The sequence below is a fragment of the Megascapheus bottae genome, chromosome 2 (assembly GCF_031878675.1).
Source record: "Megascapheus bottae isolate mThoBot1 chromosome 2, mThoBot2.hap1, whole genome shotgun sequence".
Taxonomy (NCBI): domain Eukaryota; kingdom Metazoa; phylum Chordata; class Mammalia; order Rodentia; family Geomyidae; genus Megascapheus; species Megascapheus bottae.
Window position 1 is genome coordinate 43,630,698 of NC_143510.1, and position 15,340 is coordinate 43,646,037.

At 37.5% G+C, this 15,340-nt stretch overlaps 1 protein-coding gene across 4 annotated transcripts in view; it reads right to left on the minus strand.

Annotated features, from left to right (window-relative positions):
- Window positions 1-15,340, minus strand: part of Nell2 (neural EGFL like 2) — a 372,707-nt gene that overhangs the window by 126,306 nt on the left and 231,061 nt on the right. For all 4 annotated transcript variants that reach the window (XM_090324484.1, XM_090324479.1, XM_090324493.1 and 1 more), the window contains one exon: window positions 11,012-11,137. In XM_090324484.1, coding sequence (XP_090180610.1) covers window positions 11,012-11,137 — 126 coding nt within the window. The remainder of the gene's footprint in view (window positions 1-11,011; window positions 11,138-15,340) is intronic.

Consider the following 15,340-nt stretch of genomic DNA (forward strand, 5'->3'; position numbering starts at 1 on the left):
CTTTAATACAGGAGATGATGGAGCCATCTATTAACTTGGGGGTGCTGTATATTTTTAAAATCTAAAGTTATTTGCTTTTTCATGCTTCATTTTTTAAAAAGACAACTGACAGAAGCCACACTTTAATATATATATATATATATATATACACATACATATATGTAGTTTGTAATGCTGATTCCAAGAAAACAAAATGTGGAGTGGTTGTTCACAAAATCTGTTCCAATAATTATGGCAACTAGTAGCCAGATGGTAGGATTCTCTCAATTGTGCCTAGAGATTCTTCCGAAAATAAACCCACATGCAAAGAAGCCAGGCTCAGGAAAGCTATGCTGATTGAGAAGTGACCCGATGCCCTGATTCTTTAGAGACCCTATTCTCTACTCTAGGCAGAGGAGAGCTCCCTGGAAGACTATACATCCGTCTATCTCTGGGGCCTCGTTTCTAATATTCAGTCTCCAGGACAATGGGAATTTGCCTTTCCTGGGCCTTACAGCAAATGATCCTAAGGAACCAGTTTATCTCACTTCCAAAAGAAAATGCTCTTCAGTGACACCAGCATCTCCCTCTTTCCTTCCCTCCCACGGTCCCTCCTCACCTCCCTCCTCCTCTCCTTATTTCCTTTCATCCTAGTCCTAGGGATTGCACTCAGGGTCTGGACACTGTGGTACCAAATAGGGAATTTCTTAGATTTGTAGTCTCACGCAGTGGGGATCAGGAATTTTATTTCTGATACTAAGATTTGATACTCAGGGCCTGGGTGCTCACCACTACTTATTTTATTCAAGGCTGCCACTGTAGCCACAGCTCCACATCCCGCTTTTGTGTTTAATTGGAGATAAAAGCCTATGACTCCTGCCTGGGCTGGCTTCAAACCACAGTCTTCAGATCTCAGCCTCCTAAATAGGATTATAGGTGTGAGCTACAGCCTGGGTCCTTTCCTTTCTTTTTTTTCATATATTTTTATTGTAATTAAGAGAAGGGTTACATTATATTCACCAGATAGAAGGTGCACTACTTCACATACATTGATACCCTTTCACAGGCACATAGCAAGTATAGTTGAAGAAACAATAACAATTGAGTCCATTGCAGCAACAGAGCTATCTGCTGTGTGAAAATTAATGACTCAATTTAAAAAAGTAACAGAGAGAGATATATTGAATTTATTTGTATTTGGTTATTTGAAATTTGATAGGGAAGGGGGGAAAACCAAGACAGGTGGGGGGTGTGGGGGGGAGGGTAATGGGTACCAAGACATGTGAAAGGGTATCAATGTGTGTGAATTAATGCACCTTCTATCTGGCAAATATCATGTAACCCTTTTACTAATTACAATAAAAAAGAGAAAAAAAGAAAATGTCAAATACAAGAATAGAGAGAAATTAATAAATACCTCTAATGCAAAAAAAAAAGAAAATGCAGAAAAGTTACATCCTGTCGATTGCAAACTTCTGTTGCAATTTAACAAAGCTGACTTCCCTATTTTTCCATATTGCTTTATGTTCCAGTGACATATTTGGGCTGAATTGAATATGTATCTGAAAGACTATCCCCTTCCTTTAATTTAGAAGTATAAAGGGATGAGCTGGGTGCTGGTGGCTCAAGACTGCCATTGTAGTTATTCAGGAGGCTGGCACCTAAGGATCATGGTTTGAAGCCAGCCAAGGCAGAAAAGTCCCCTGTGAGACTCTTATCGCACTCAAAAACTAGAAGTGGAGCCTTGGCTCAAAGTGGTAGAGTGCTAGCCTTGAGCAAAAGAGTTCAGGGACAGAGTCCAGATCTGAGTGCAAACCCCACAAATGACAAGAAAAAAATGGAGGAAATATTTCATTTCTGTGAGGCCCACTTTTATTGGTTTCAAAGACTCCATCATATATCATGGAACAGGATGCCTTTTTATTTGTCTTCCTTCTTTATGTTTGTCTCAAGTAGTTTTGACTTAGATATTTGATCACAGAATGTGGTAAGCAGTACTCTCCCAGGCTAGGGTGAAAGGATGGCTCTTCATGTTCTTTCTTTTTTACTGCCCAAATGATGGCCCATAGTAGATGATTCAACCAAAGGAAGAAGGCCAAATGAAGTTTAGTAATGCATCAGCCCATGAAATGGGAAAAAACAGGAAGAAGGCTTCCAGGAGAAATATGATGATAGGACATTTATTAAATAAATGTGAGTTCAAACATATCTCCTTCTGGAAAATTCAGTTATAACATGCAGCCTTGATGCACTTGGCATTTCTAAAACAGTTCCTATGTAGTTTTTGTGAAGCTATCCAGGCAGTGTTTCCACTGTAGCCAAACAAACAAAACAAAACATAGTACCAATGACAATAAGTCCTGTGTTTTCTATCACAGTTTTTATATTTATTATCATTTGAAACACTTGTTCAACAAATACTGCTTCTTACTGCAATGTGTCAGATAATAAATTACATATGAAAATGCTAATACATTCAAATAAGGCACTTGGCTGAACTAATATGGGATGTTTCTATATTCCAAAGACTGGTTGGTTCCTATATTCCAGAGACTGGTTTGCTCATCTAAGTTGCAAGACCATGCTTCCCTAACCTCAGGTGTGTCCACAGGCTAGACTTGCATTCTCTCTGTCTCTCTCTCCACCCCCCACCTTGGCTTTCACATTTGCCTCTTTTTCTATTTCTAAACAAGTATCACCTCCCTCTTTTTACTTTGCCTATGAATATCTTTTTTTTTTCTTGCATGCTCCTTAGGTCTACACAATACAACCCCATCAGAAGGAACCGTGGATTTTTATCCTTATAGACTTGTTCTGGAGAAACCAACTTGTTTTAATTCTCCAGAACTGTATTGACCTGAGGTATGTCTGCCTTGGATTAGTTCCTCTCAGGATGGTCTTTCATCTGTATGGTAAGAAGGTAGGCTCTGCTACTAGAATATGGGTTAGGAGGAAGAGGTGAGGTGAAAGATAGCTCTTACAATGGCAGCATCTCATTAATGTGCTGTTCTAAGACATGGCAGGAGATAAGTTATTTAACTTTATACATTGACTTTGAAAGCAGATAAAGTTTCAGTTAAAAGGCTTAAAGGTACAGAATCAGAAAATTTAAGCATGGATAAGTAAAATGACCAAAAAGAGTTTCTCAATATGCAAGCACATCCACTCAATTATGAAGAACCTCTATGAAATTTCCTTACGTTTGACCCCAAATTGCTCTTAGGAGGATTCTCATTCCTAAGATTCCTAAGCTTCATAGCAGTACTCTCACAGTAGTCTCAATGGCAGTCAGTTCCTTATTTATTTAAGATTTTTCAGTAACAGGTGAAGGACATGAGAGCGGCATCAAGTTCAGAGCCAGGGCATGAGAGCGGCATCGTCTGGAGCCTAATGTGACCGATTTGTAGTGAGCACTCAGTGGATGTTAATGAATAAAAGGAATCAAAAGGAAAAAAAAAAAGTAACAGAGAGAAGCGCTCAGTAGGAAGGGATCCCAGAGAAATCAGACAGTTCTTCAAGTGGATAGCTTGCCCAATAATAATACCAGTAATCATGAGAAGAGTTAACATTTATTAAACTTTCCTTCTGGGGTAGGCCTTTTCCAAGGAATATAATCCCCAAAGTATTTCACAACTAAAATGATTTTTGTTTACTTAGAATTCCTTGAGAAAGCTGAGGAGTCTGTTTTCACTTCCTCTTTGTCAGTGTTCTCTGAGGAAGCATTCCTGTAGCCCTGTCCTTCACTATTTCTATATCAGTATTTATCCAGGGGCAGACAAGGCATTATCTGTCTTGTTCTGAAGTTCTGATTCAGATAAATCCACCAAGGGCTGTTTTTAGCTAGCTGATACTGACGTCAATGTCCAGACTCACACACACACACAAATTTTGCTTGCGTATTTGAAAGTGTTATTAGCCACATGGATGGCTCTCATACCTGTAATCCTTACTCAGGAATCTGAGGATTGAAGTTCAAAGACATCTTGGGCAGAAAAAGTCTGTGAGATTCTTTTTGGTAGAAGATACTTTTCTAAAATTATATTTGTGTAGCTGATATACAGAGGGGTTACAGTTACATGAGTCAAGTACAATCAGCATAATTCTTTTTTGTGAATCATGTCTCCCCTTCTGCTGCCCTCTCTCCTTTATCCCACCCATCCCAACCCATAAGATAGCCAGTTCATTTTCCCCACCATGTCCAGTGAGTATCACTGCTCTATCTGTCCACCCTTATTCCACCTTTTATGTGTCCACCCTTGTCCTCCCAAGTACATACTAACTAACAAACAAGGAAAAATGGAAAGAAAACTAAAACAGCAACAATGGCAGCTAAAGAACGTCTCGTTTCTTTTTTGGAGTTCATGTCCTAGAATATTATTTTATATGATCATCTGTCCACAGCTATTGAGCCTCTGTCCAGCACTTCTATGCACAGCCTCTTTGGCCTCTGCATGTAAATGACTAGAGTCCTACATAATAGATCATGTCCCAGTAGTATTTATTTCTTTTAATCACTCAGTGTGTTCACTTGATTCTTACCTCCAATCAACCACCAAGGAGCTGACAGTGTGAGCATCACTCAAGTACAGAGACCCAACCTTAGGCAAATCTCTCCCTCTCCATCTCTCTCTCTCCCTCTCCCTCTCCCTCTCCCTCCCCCCCCCCCCTCTCTCTCTCTCTCTCTCTCTCTCTCTCTCTCTCTCTCTCACACACACACACACACACACACACACGTTACTGATGTCTTTCAAAAATATTATTTCTTTCAACTCTTTTAAGTATATTACATTCTCTAGCACTTGAAAGAGAAATTTAAACATACACAGCAGCCATTTGAGGGAGAGACACATATGTGCATGGCACACAATGACTTAAAATCCTCACTGCAGTTTCCCAGCAGTCAATTATTTCCTGAGCCCTTCTGTACCTGACAGCAGCATCCAGAATTCCATGAGATGCTGTAAGATCAGCAGTCATAAAGCAAAGTGAAGGAAACTTAGCAGTGTCATAAAATCCACCATGCTTTCTCTATAGCCAACAAATTAAACAAGCCTGACAAACACAGTGCTAGTGATAACTCAGTTGTATTGACCATGAAAAGGAAAAAGAAGTAACCACAACAAGATTGTAAAATGTAAGCACCAGGCCTGCGAAGTGCTGTAAAAGTTGAGGTTTCTTTCTGAAGAGAAAAACGAACAGATGATCATAACAAAAAGTGAGGTTTCTAGTAGAATTCATGCGCTAAGATACTCTATGGGCGTCATGAGATAGCAGACATGAACCAAGGCAACATTCCCTGGAATGGCAGAAGCAGTGACTGAGTAGAAGCATGTGGAGCAGGGTTATAGACTTTGAGGTCTCTGAGACATCATGTGTCACCTTTGCTGAGGCCCTCAATTTTACATTAACAAATTACTTCTCTAAGATAAGCTAAGGTTGGAGATGGAAGAACTGTATGGGGAAATGGGTTTGTTCCATGCCAATGGCTTCTTTGGAGGCCAAAGGGCAACTAGAGGACATTGGATACTTAAGGATTGAGAAAAGGTACCATTCACTACACAGGACCTAAAGAAAAATTGGAGAACAGGGAAAGTTAGAATAAAATGTGCATATTACATACAATTATGACTGGATGATTAAACTAGGCTTTCTCAACTGTAGCACTATTGACCTTTTAGGCTGTATTTAGGGCTGTCTCATGTGAAATGTCTTCTAAAGGAAGAAGATTAATGAGCCTTTTGTACAGTAACCAGAAAAAGCGTCTTGCTATAAAGATCCCAGGGAAATAAGTCATTTCCTGCAGATAAGTGCTATGCTAAGGAAAATACTATAGGATGTTCAGCAGTATCCCTGACCTGGTGCCCATAGCAACCTCACCTACATGTGTGATCACTGAATAGCTTCAAGTACAGAAGTTGAGGCAAGGCTAGGTCAATCTGCGTGTATGACAGTCAGTCTGTAAAGGATCAATTCATTCCCTAAGCTGGGTAAGACTATTTTCCATCCCTCCCCATACCTGTGCTTCTCCTCTCTCTAAAAAAGCTGCTGCAGAATATCAGGTAGATGGCAAGCAAATTGGCACCAAAGAAGACTGATGACTCCTTTTTTAGTATAATAATCAGAACAGAGAAATACATCCATAAGACCTAAAATACATGCCCCCCACAGTCAGATTTTTTATCATTTGGTAATTCCAAATTCCAGTTTCATCTTAGTTTCTTGAGATGTTTTTATTCTTGATGTGTTACATAGAATGAAGAACATGGGGTGTAACTCAAGTAGTAGAGGGCCCACCTAATAAGAAGAACCACCCAGTAGGACTCAAGAAGATTTGTCAAATTACATTAATACTTATGTAAGTGAACCAAGAAAAAGCCATTTTTCCAGATAAAGTTTGTTACACAAAAGATGATTTTTTTTGCAAAGATTCTAAAGAATGGGCATCAAATGTCTTGTCTCATGTAATCCAAAATCTTCTGCTTTTCCCTTTCCTGTGCTCACATTTTCTTATCTCCCCCTTTTAGCCCTTTTCTTTCCAATTTCCATCCTTTTCCTTCCTTCTTTCTATCTTTCTCTGTTCTGCCCTTCCACCCTCTGTCTCTGTCAGAGACAGAGATAGCCTGAGCAATTTAGTATGACTATCTCAAAATTAAGAACTGCAATTTATGTGACAGAGTGCTTGCCTAGTACATTTAAGGCTTGGGTTCAATTCCCATTACCTAGAAAAACAAACAAACAAAAAAGAATCAAAGACCCAGAAAATAGTAATCTACGATTCTTCTACTAACTTGGGATTTAGGATCATTTTTGTAAGACCTGCAAGGGAAAATTCCTCTTCGAGTTGAAGCTAATAATCTATATGAAAGAGTTTAATTACTGAACAATGTAAATTGAATAATGTATTTCCACATAAAATATGAATCGTTTCCCTGTACCTATTTTTTGCAAACTAGGCAAGATGATGAATATTATGACAGCTAATAATAGGGAGGCTTATCTTCTGGCTTGCTTTGCCTCTCACGACCTATACGTAGGGGTAAGGCAATAAATCTCTTTGAGCCTCAGTTTCCTTATTTCTGGAAGTTAGAGGATTAAAGTAGATTATTTTTTTCTCTTCTTATACAGTGTATATTGTGCAAAGAAGATTTTTTTGCCAGTCCTTGGCTTGAGCTCAGGACCGGAGCACTGTCCTTGGCCTTTCTCAAGGCTAGAACTCTACTACTTGAGCCTCAGCACCACTTCCAGCTTTTTTCTTGTATGTGGTACCGAGGAATCGAACCTGGGTCTTAGTGCATGCTAGGCAAGCACTCTACCACTAGGCCAAACTCCCGGTCCCTATTATTATCTTTTTTATTTTTTTTAATTGTCGGGGCAACGTATAGAGGGATTACAGTTACATTTGTCAGGTATTGGGTGCAATACTTCTCGCACATTGATACCCCTTCTCATCTTTTTGTCCCTATTTCCCTTCCCCTACCCCCTCCCATTCGTCTTGTTTTCCCCCCTTCCCTTCCCTATTTCAAATAAACTAATACAATACAACATACCAGATAACCAAATCAGATACAGTAATGATGTGAGATTAACCATTAAGGGCAAAAAGAGAAAAGAAATAACAGTACATTATGAACGATCACAAAGATAAACCTCCTGTTTCCATATCATGGAGTTCATTTCATTTAGTCTCATCTTATATGACCTCATGTGCATTAGCTTCTGAATTTTATGATTATAGAAAAAATCGAATTCAAATTATCTGCAATTCTACAAAGTAGGGTAGGGGGTAGGCAGGGGAGGGGAGGAGAGGGGACAGGAGAGGGGAGGGAAAGATGATGCTCTCATGCCTTCGCAATCAAAACCATCACCTGAACAGCTATGACTAATATGATTTTGGTCTTCCTCTGCATTCCTACAAAGGGATAACTCATTTATATATTACTTAGCAATTCTAAAAGAAATTCTCCTTAAGGGGTAAAAAAAATCTAAGTAATTTATGGTATTTTACTTGAAAGATGCAATGGCAGAAGTAAAATCAAAGCAGAAGACATTTTGTAATGTATTACTGCTAAACTATTGCATTTACTATGGTTATATTTATATCCAACAGATAGATTCCAAACAGAAATAAACCTCTTAAAAATAATCTGCCCTGGAGAAACACTCTCAACACAACACAAGGCCAAATTATAAGCCATGTTCTCTTACTTAAAATTTCAAGTGATCTTTTAAGAACACAAGGAAAGTTGAGGGATCACTAGGAAGCAGAAACATGTCCAAAGCTTTGCATACATCTCTAATATCAAAAAGCCAACAAACCCTTAGAAATTGCAAGCTGACCTTCAAATATTACTTACTAAAATTCTGATTTCTCTTTGTGATTTTTGTTCGCTATAATTTAAAATGGGTTTATTTTTCATGCCATTAAATTTATTTACATATAATACATATGACTAACACGGTTCTTCAAACACTGCACAGTAACTTCTAAAAACAAATGAACATGAGCGGGGGGGGGGGCGGGTATCAATGCTTGTGAAGTAATGCACCTTCTATCTGGTGAACATAATGTAACCTTTCTATTAATTACAATAAAAAATATATAAAAAAACAAATGAACACTGGCTGTTTTTATTATTTTGCCACATCTATTTTATCCTAGTTTATTATATATTTTATTTTTTGTGATTTTTTTCTGTTTATTATATATTTTACATTTTGTGATTTTTTTCTGCAGTTAATTGCATATTTATATGTTGATACTTTTTAATACCTGACACTATATTTTAAAACAACACATTCATCATTCCTTAACTTTTTAAAATAAAATCAAAGAATTTTTCCATAACTATAATCTGCAGTTTCTCTAAAAGCTTTCTGAAAATTATGTTTATTTTAAAAATTAAGTAGTTGTACAAAGAAGGTACCAGTTAGCAAAACAGTTTGTGAATACAATGCCTCTTGATCAGTGTCACACTTTCAATTCTCATGCTTCTTCACCCCTTTGTCCCTGTTCCTTAGTTTTGTGTTATATACAATGCATTTTTGACTGCCTTCTCTCCCCCTACTTCATTCATCTTTCCCTCTCCCCTTGGCCTCAACCTTTTCCTGGTGCTGAATTGATAATTGGGATTACATCAAACTTAAAAGTTTCTGCATTGCAAAGAATGTAGCTAACATACTACGTAGAAAGCTCACAGAAAGGGAGAAGGTTTTCACCATCAGACAAGGCTGCCTAATGTCCAGAATATACTTAGAGCTGAAAAAATTAAATCCTCAAGGTCACAGTTTTAAGCCAGCTTGAGCACTAAAGTCCATGAGACTTTTATCTCCAATTAATCACTAGAAAACAGGAAATGGGACTGTGGCTCAAGTGGTAGGGCAGTAGTAGCCTTGAGCTGAAGAGCGCAGGGATAGCATCCAGGCCCAAAGTTCAAGCCCCATGACCCACAAAAAAGCACATAATTATTTCCTGTGTGCAAAGGTTTAAGATTAGAAAATTTCTCCACTTGCAAGATATCTTTGGTTATTTCCTATAGGTTGAAAACTTATTTCTCATCATTTTTATTTTCATTATTTTTTCCAGTCATAGGGCTTGAACTCAGGGCCTGAGCACTGTCCTTGGACTTTTCTCAAAGTTAGACTTCTACCACTTGAGCCACACAGCACCACTTCCAGCTTTTTTCTATGAATGTGGTACCAGGAATCAAACCTGGGTCTTAGTACATGATAGGCAAGCACTCTACCACTAGGCCAAACTCCTGGCCCAGTTCATCATTTTTTTTATATAAATAGCATATTTGAACTTGAAGGAAGATGCTTCCCTCTGCTCTGATTCAGAGAGTATTAATTAGTGTACAGTATAAACATTATAATAAATAACTTAGAAGCACATACTAATTCAAACACCTAGTATGACAGTCTTTAAATACATTTTATATCTTACCAAGGAGTTTTCCTTGAAAACTTATAAGTATTATTTATAGCTCATGTCTCATAAACATCATAAAATTCAAGTTAACATTTAAAATGACAAGACTTTTAAGTACACTGAAGTTTTATGAGTCTACATGCTTTTTACAAATTATTTTTATATCCCTTCTACTTAGAAAAATAGAAATTCAAAGACATGTCTCTTTTCCCATCCACCTGTCCTTATCTCTCACACCAGTCAATCCATTCTTCTATAACCATTTGTTTACATATAGTACACACAGGAACCCATGCAATATGAACAGAATGGATTGTATTTTCCCAAAACACATTTCAGTTATTACTAAAACTCAAGCTTCCCTGAACAGAGTTCAGCATGTTTCTAAGGAAGAGAGTATTTCATAAAACTAAAATGTGGAAAACTTCAATATAATGTTTTAACTCTCTTTCAAGGTATAAAGAAGCTCAATTTTCTTAATATTCCCATATCGTAGAAATGACAGAATATGTTTCTGAAAGACATAACATGATTTATGTAATTATTCTGCTATTCAAAAATTGACTCACATAAATGAAGTATCATTGATAGATTGTTCTTTGTAATTTAAGCATGATTTGAGTGTAAAACTGTGAAACCTTAAATGTACTATAATCTCAATTTGATTCTTTAGTTTCTTCCCATCAAAGAAGTAAGAAGATATCTAGAGCATTTTTTCCTTAAAATAGATTGCAGAATTAAGTAGGAAATGCTTACTTACATTGTCATGTGATAGTATTTGCAACATATCCATCACAATTTACATTTTAAAGAAAGACGGAGGCTATCTAGGTATCAGTGGCTCACACCTGTAATACTTGCTACTCAGGAGGCTGAGATATGAGAATCCCCCCCAAAATGTCCATGAGATTCCTATTTCTAATTAAGCAGCCAAAAGCCAGAAATACAGGTGTGGCTCAAGTAGTATGTTATCCTACAAGGACAAAAGCGTTGGGACAGGGGCCAGGCCACGAATTCAAAAAACAATACCAAGCAAACAAACAAAGAAAAAGAAAACTACTTAAGTCATGACAATATATGATTTCATAAATAGCCAGTGTTTACCTGTACAGGAATAATCGTCAATTCGGATGTATCCAGTTTTACATATGCACATGAAGGAGCCAGGGGTATTGACACACATGGTATTCTCCCGACAGTAATGGCGCCCTTCAGCACACTCATCGACGTCTGTAAGAAAGAGCAGGACAGGTGTTAACAGTGGCAAATAATCCAGAATGCCTCCATGACTTCCTATGGGGAAAAGGGAAGAACCATTACTGATTATAGTTATATAATCCCCTTTGGATTATCTGCTGTGGTCACTGTTTTTGATTCTGATACTGTTTTCAGAAAGCATTCAAAATATCTCCTTGATTTTCTTTTAATTTTTGTACTTATTAGATGGTTGTACAAAGGTTTCAATTCAGCATCTCAGTTTGTGAATATTACACATTGTGATTCACATCAGCCTTCCACCATTTTCCCCAACATCTCCGCACCCCACCATGCTCATAGGCTAGAAACCATATGACTTATGTTGTTCCAATAGCTGTTGCTGCAGACTCAAATGTGCTTATCAACTTCAACTCTTATCATTATAAATACCTATTGAAACCTTCAATACATTCATTTATCTGTTTGATAAATGGATTAGAAAGTATGGATTTGGCTACCATTGCATTGTGGAATATTCTATCCATGAGCCTACCATGTATTATGTTGGTTCTTTGCAGGGAGGGCAGAAAGGGGCAAATGAAGTATCCTGTATTCCTCAGAGCTTTAATCATGTGGTTGATTAGAGATAGCTCCCCTAGTAAGTATCTGAATAGAGACAAAATTATAATACAAAAATCTGATTTACTGCTAGGACTATGCTAGACATAAATTATTGCAAATGAGGAAAACCATGCAGTTTATGTTCCTATGATTCTGGCTTACTTCACCTATGATTTTTTTCCAAGTGTTTCAATTACAAATGGTACAGTGTCATTCTTTCTCGTGGAAACATGGAATTCCATTGTGTATATATACCACATAGTCTTGATATATTCATCTACTGAGGAGCATCTGGGTTGTTTCCATATCTTAGCTATGGTAAATAATGCTGCAATGAATATTGTACTGCTGGTAGTTTTAGTGTGGCCTTATTTTTGTCTGTTTGGGTAAATATCCTGGAGTGGAATTGCAGGATCATAAGGGAACTCTATGTTTAGTTTTTTGAGGAACCTCCATACTGATTTCCAGAGTGGCTGAACCAGTTTACATTCCTACCAACGGTATAGAAGCATTTCCTTTTGGCCACATACAGGCTAGCATCTGTTGTTACTAGATTTCTTTATAATGACCTTTCTAACTGGGATGAGGTAGAATCTCAATATAGTTTTGATTTGCATTTCTTTCACAGCCAGAGATATTAGCTATGTTCATATGACTATATGAAATAATGCTAATGGAAATGGATATGAAAACAAGAGGTTTTTTGTTGTTGATGATGTTGTTGTATTTAATGTTTCTTTTCTTCTCCTTTGATTTATCTCCTGTGGTCACTGTTTTTGATCCTGGTACCCTGCATTTTGTATATACATTTATCGAATTTGAGGAAGGGAAAGGGAATAAAAACATGGTAAAACAAGGACAAAGGGTGAATGAATGCAAAACACTCACAGACACTAGGTTGGAAATGAACTTTACAACTTAGGGAGAACGGGAGCCGTGGAGGGAGGAATCGTGAGAGGAAAATGAAGGAGGGGAAAACTATGTTCGACAGGAAATATACCTTTAAAAAAGAAACCTAATCTAGATGAGACATTGTAAAATTGCAAAATATGATATCCTATGGAAGATCTAACATAGTGAAATTCATACCTCAAATTTTGAGCATAAAAACTTACAGATGTGAAGTCATATAAGGAACTAGTATCAATCTGTGAAGCATTTGAATTCCAACAACAAAGTGACCCCATTTTCTAGCACAGCTCCACTTTGCAGGTGTTTATCATTATATAACACCCTTCACTAAGGGCTTTCATATTTTGAGCAGACAATGAATTCCTCCTCCATATTTCTCAAATTTCTGTGGTGACTCCCTAAAGTAATATTTGACCTCATTTGTACAATCATCAGAAAACTGACAAAATACACAAGAGAGCTAGTTGGCTCGCCAATGTGACAGACATGCTACTTCCTTCACCTCCTGTGCTCTCAGTCCTGAAAGTATGAAAACAAGTCAGACATGTGGTCTCAGGAAGTTACATTTTAGCATTATAAAGCTCTAAACACTTACTTGAGCTATGATTGTGTGTGTATTTGTGTGTATGCACATGCACATGTGCTACTGGGGCTTGAACTCAGGTTCTGGGTACTGTGCTTGAGCTTTTGTGCTCAAGACTAGTGCTCTATCACTTGAACCACAGCTCCACATCCAGCTCCACATCCTAGCCCACACCTAGGACCAGAGTCCCACAGACTTTCCTATTCAGGCTGACTTCAAATTATGATTGTCAGATCTCAGCCTCCTGAGTAGTTAGGATTACAGGCATGAGCCAGTGGCGTTTGACTTAAGTCTTTATTTTATAACTGGGAAAACTGAGGCCTGAAGAGATTCAACTTTCTATTCAATCCCACAGTCCACATAATAAATGCAGACTCTTCAGCACGCAGGACTCTTCCCAATGAGACCTCAGCTTTCTTCCCTATAGCTTTCTCAATTCTCCTCTCTCAGTGCTCTGGCCGTGGGCTTGGATGCCCCTTCTACCTGTGGGCTGAGGTACACACTCATCAACTGCTACTGTCCCTCTCCCTGAGTCAATGGCAGGTCAGCCCATTCACCAGTGGACTCATCCCTCAATAATCTGTTTAAATGGCCCTCAGTCAAAACCCTCTCATCGATTGCAATGCTCCCTATGTAGGGTTCCCATGAGACTCTGTGTTTCCATCACATCATCATAAATTCTCTGCTTTTAAGATGTTTTATTAGCACACGATAGTGGAACAGAGAGGTTGCAGTGTCATTTCCATACACATATTTAATGTACCTCTATCAAATTCACTCCTTCATCTTTCCCACTCAATCCCTTCCTTAAAAACATGTCAAGAGGCTTCATTATTCTCTGTTCATGCAAATACTAAAATACTTCCAGCTGGGCATCAGGGGCTCCCATCTATAACTTTAGCTAGTGACAAGGCTGAGATCTGAGGGTTACAGTTTGAAGCCAGCCTGTGCAAGAAACCCCTTAAGAGTTTTATCTCCAATTAACTAGCAAAAAGTCAGAAGTGGACCTGTGGTTCAATTGGTAAAGCACTACCCTTGAGTAAAAATGCTAAAAAAATGATGCCCACGTACTGAATTTAATACACACACACGTTGTAAATTTTCACTCTCTCTCCACTGACCTTCCTTCACCCTGTTATCCTGATTCCCACCTGCCAGTATAGCTTATTTTACTTTCTTCCAATTCTGATTGATTTTTTCAGTCATTTTTAAACCATACATCACTTGTATGAGTGGGTTTTATTATGGCAATACACATATAAAGATATTATAATTTATTCAGGTTATTTCTCACTAAATCATCATTATTTCTACTTTTCTGGCAACCCCAGCTCCTGTGGTCCAGTAGCTTTCAGTGCATTTTCTTACACTATCTTTTCAAAAATTAATTAATTAATTGTTATTGTAAAGGTCTTGAAGGGGGGGTTACAATTCCATAAGTAATGAGTACCTTTCTGTTTGAACAATTACCTCCTCCCTCATTTTCTCCTGCTGATCCCTCCTCATTCACCTTCAAGTTGTCACACATAATAGGCAACATATGCAATATGTTGTAGGTATATGTTAAACTTGTATTACACATAATGCATAGCACATATTTCATATATGATACATTATATATATATTAATATACCATATAGTCCTAACAAACTATATATTCCTAATATACCACATATTAAAGATGTGGTATATGTTATATGTTATACATAATATATTAGCATTATATACATAGTAATGTGCTACTTCTATATTTAATACATTATTGCATATTATTATAACTATAACTATAATGCAACTACATACTACTTATATGGTATATACTGTATATAATAAAAATGAAATGAATTTTCTGTTCAGAAACAAACTATTTTAGACTTGGGGCTTCCAAAGCAACACATGAATGACTGAGGTCAGAAGTATTCCATAAAACTCTTTACAAAACGAAGCCAAATGTGGCTCACAGTCGGGTTTGATGACTCCTGATCTAATAAACCACCAAGGTGAAGAATCGCTGAACTCATCAGTGAGCCTGTGTTAGTCAGACTTGTCATCACAGTGACAAAATACCAGACATAAATCACTTAAAGGGAAGAATTATTTGCTTTTTTGGTTCATGGTTA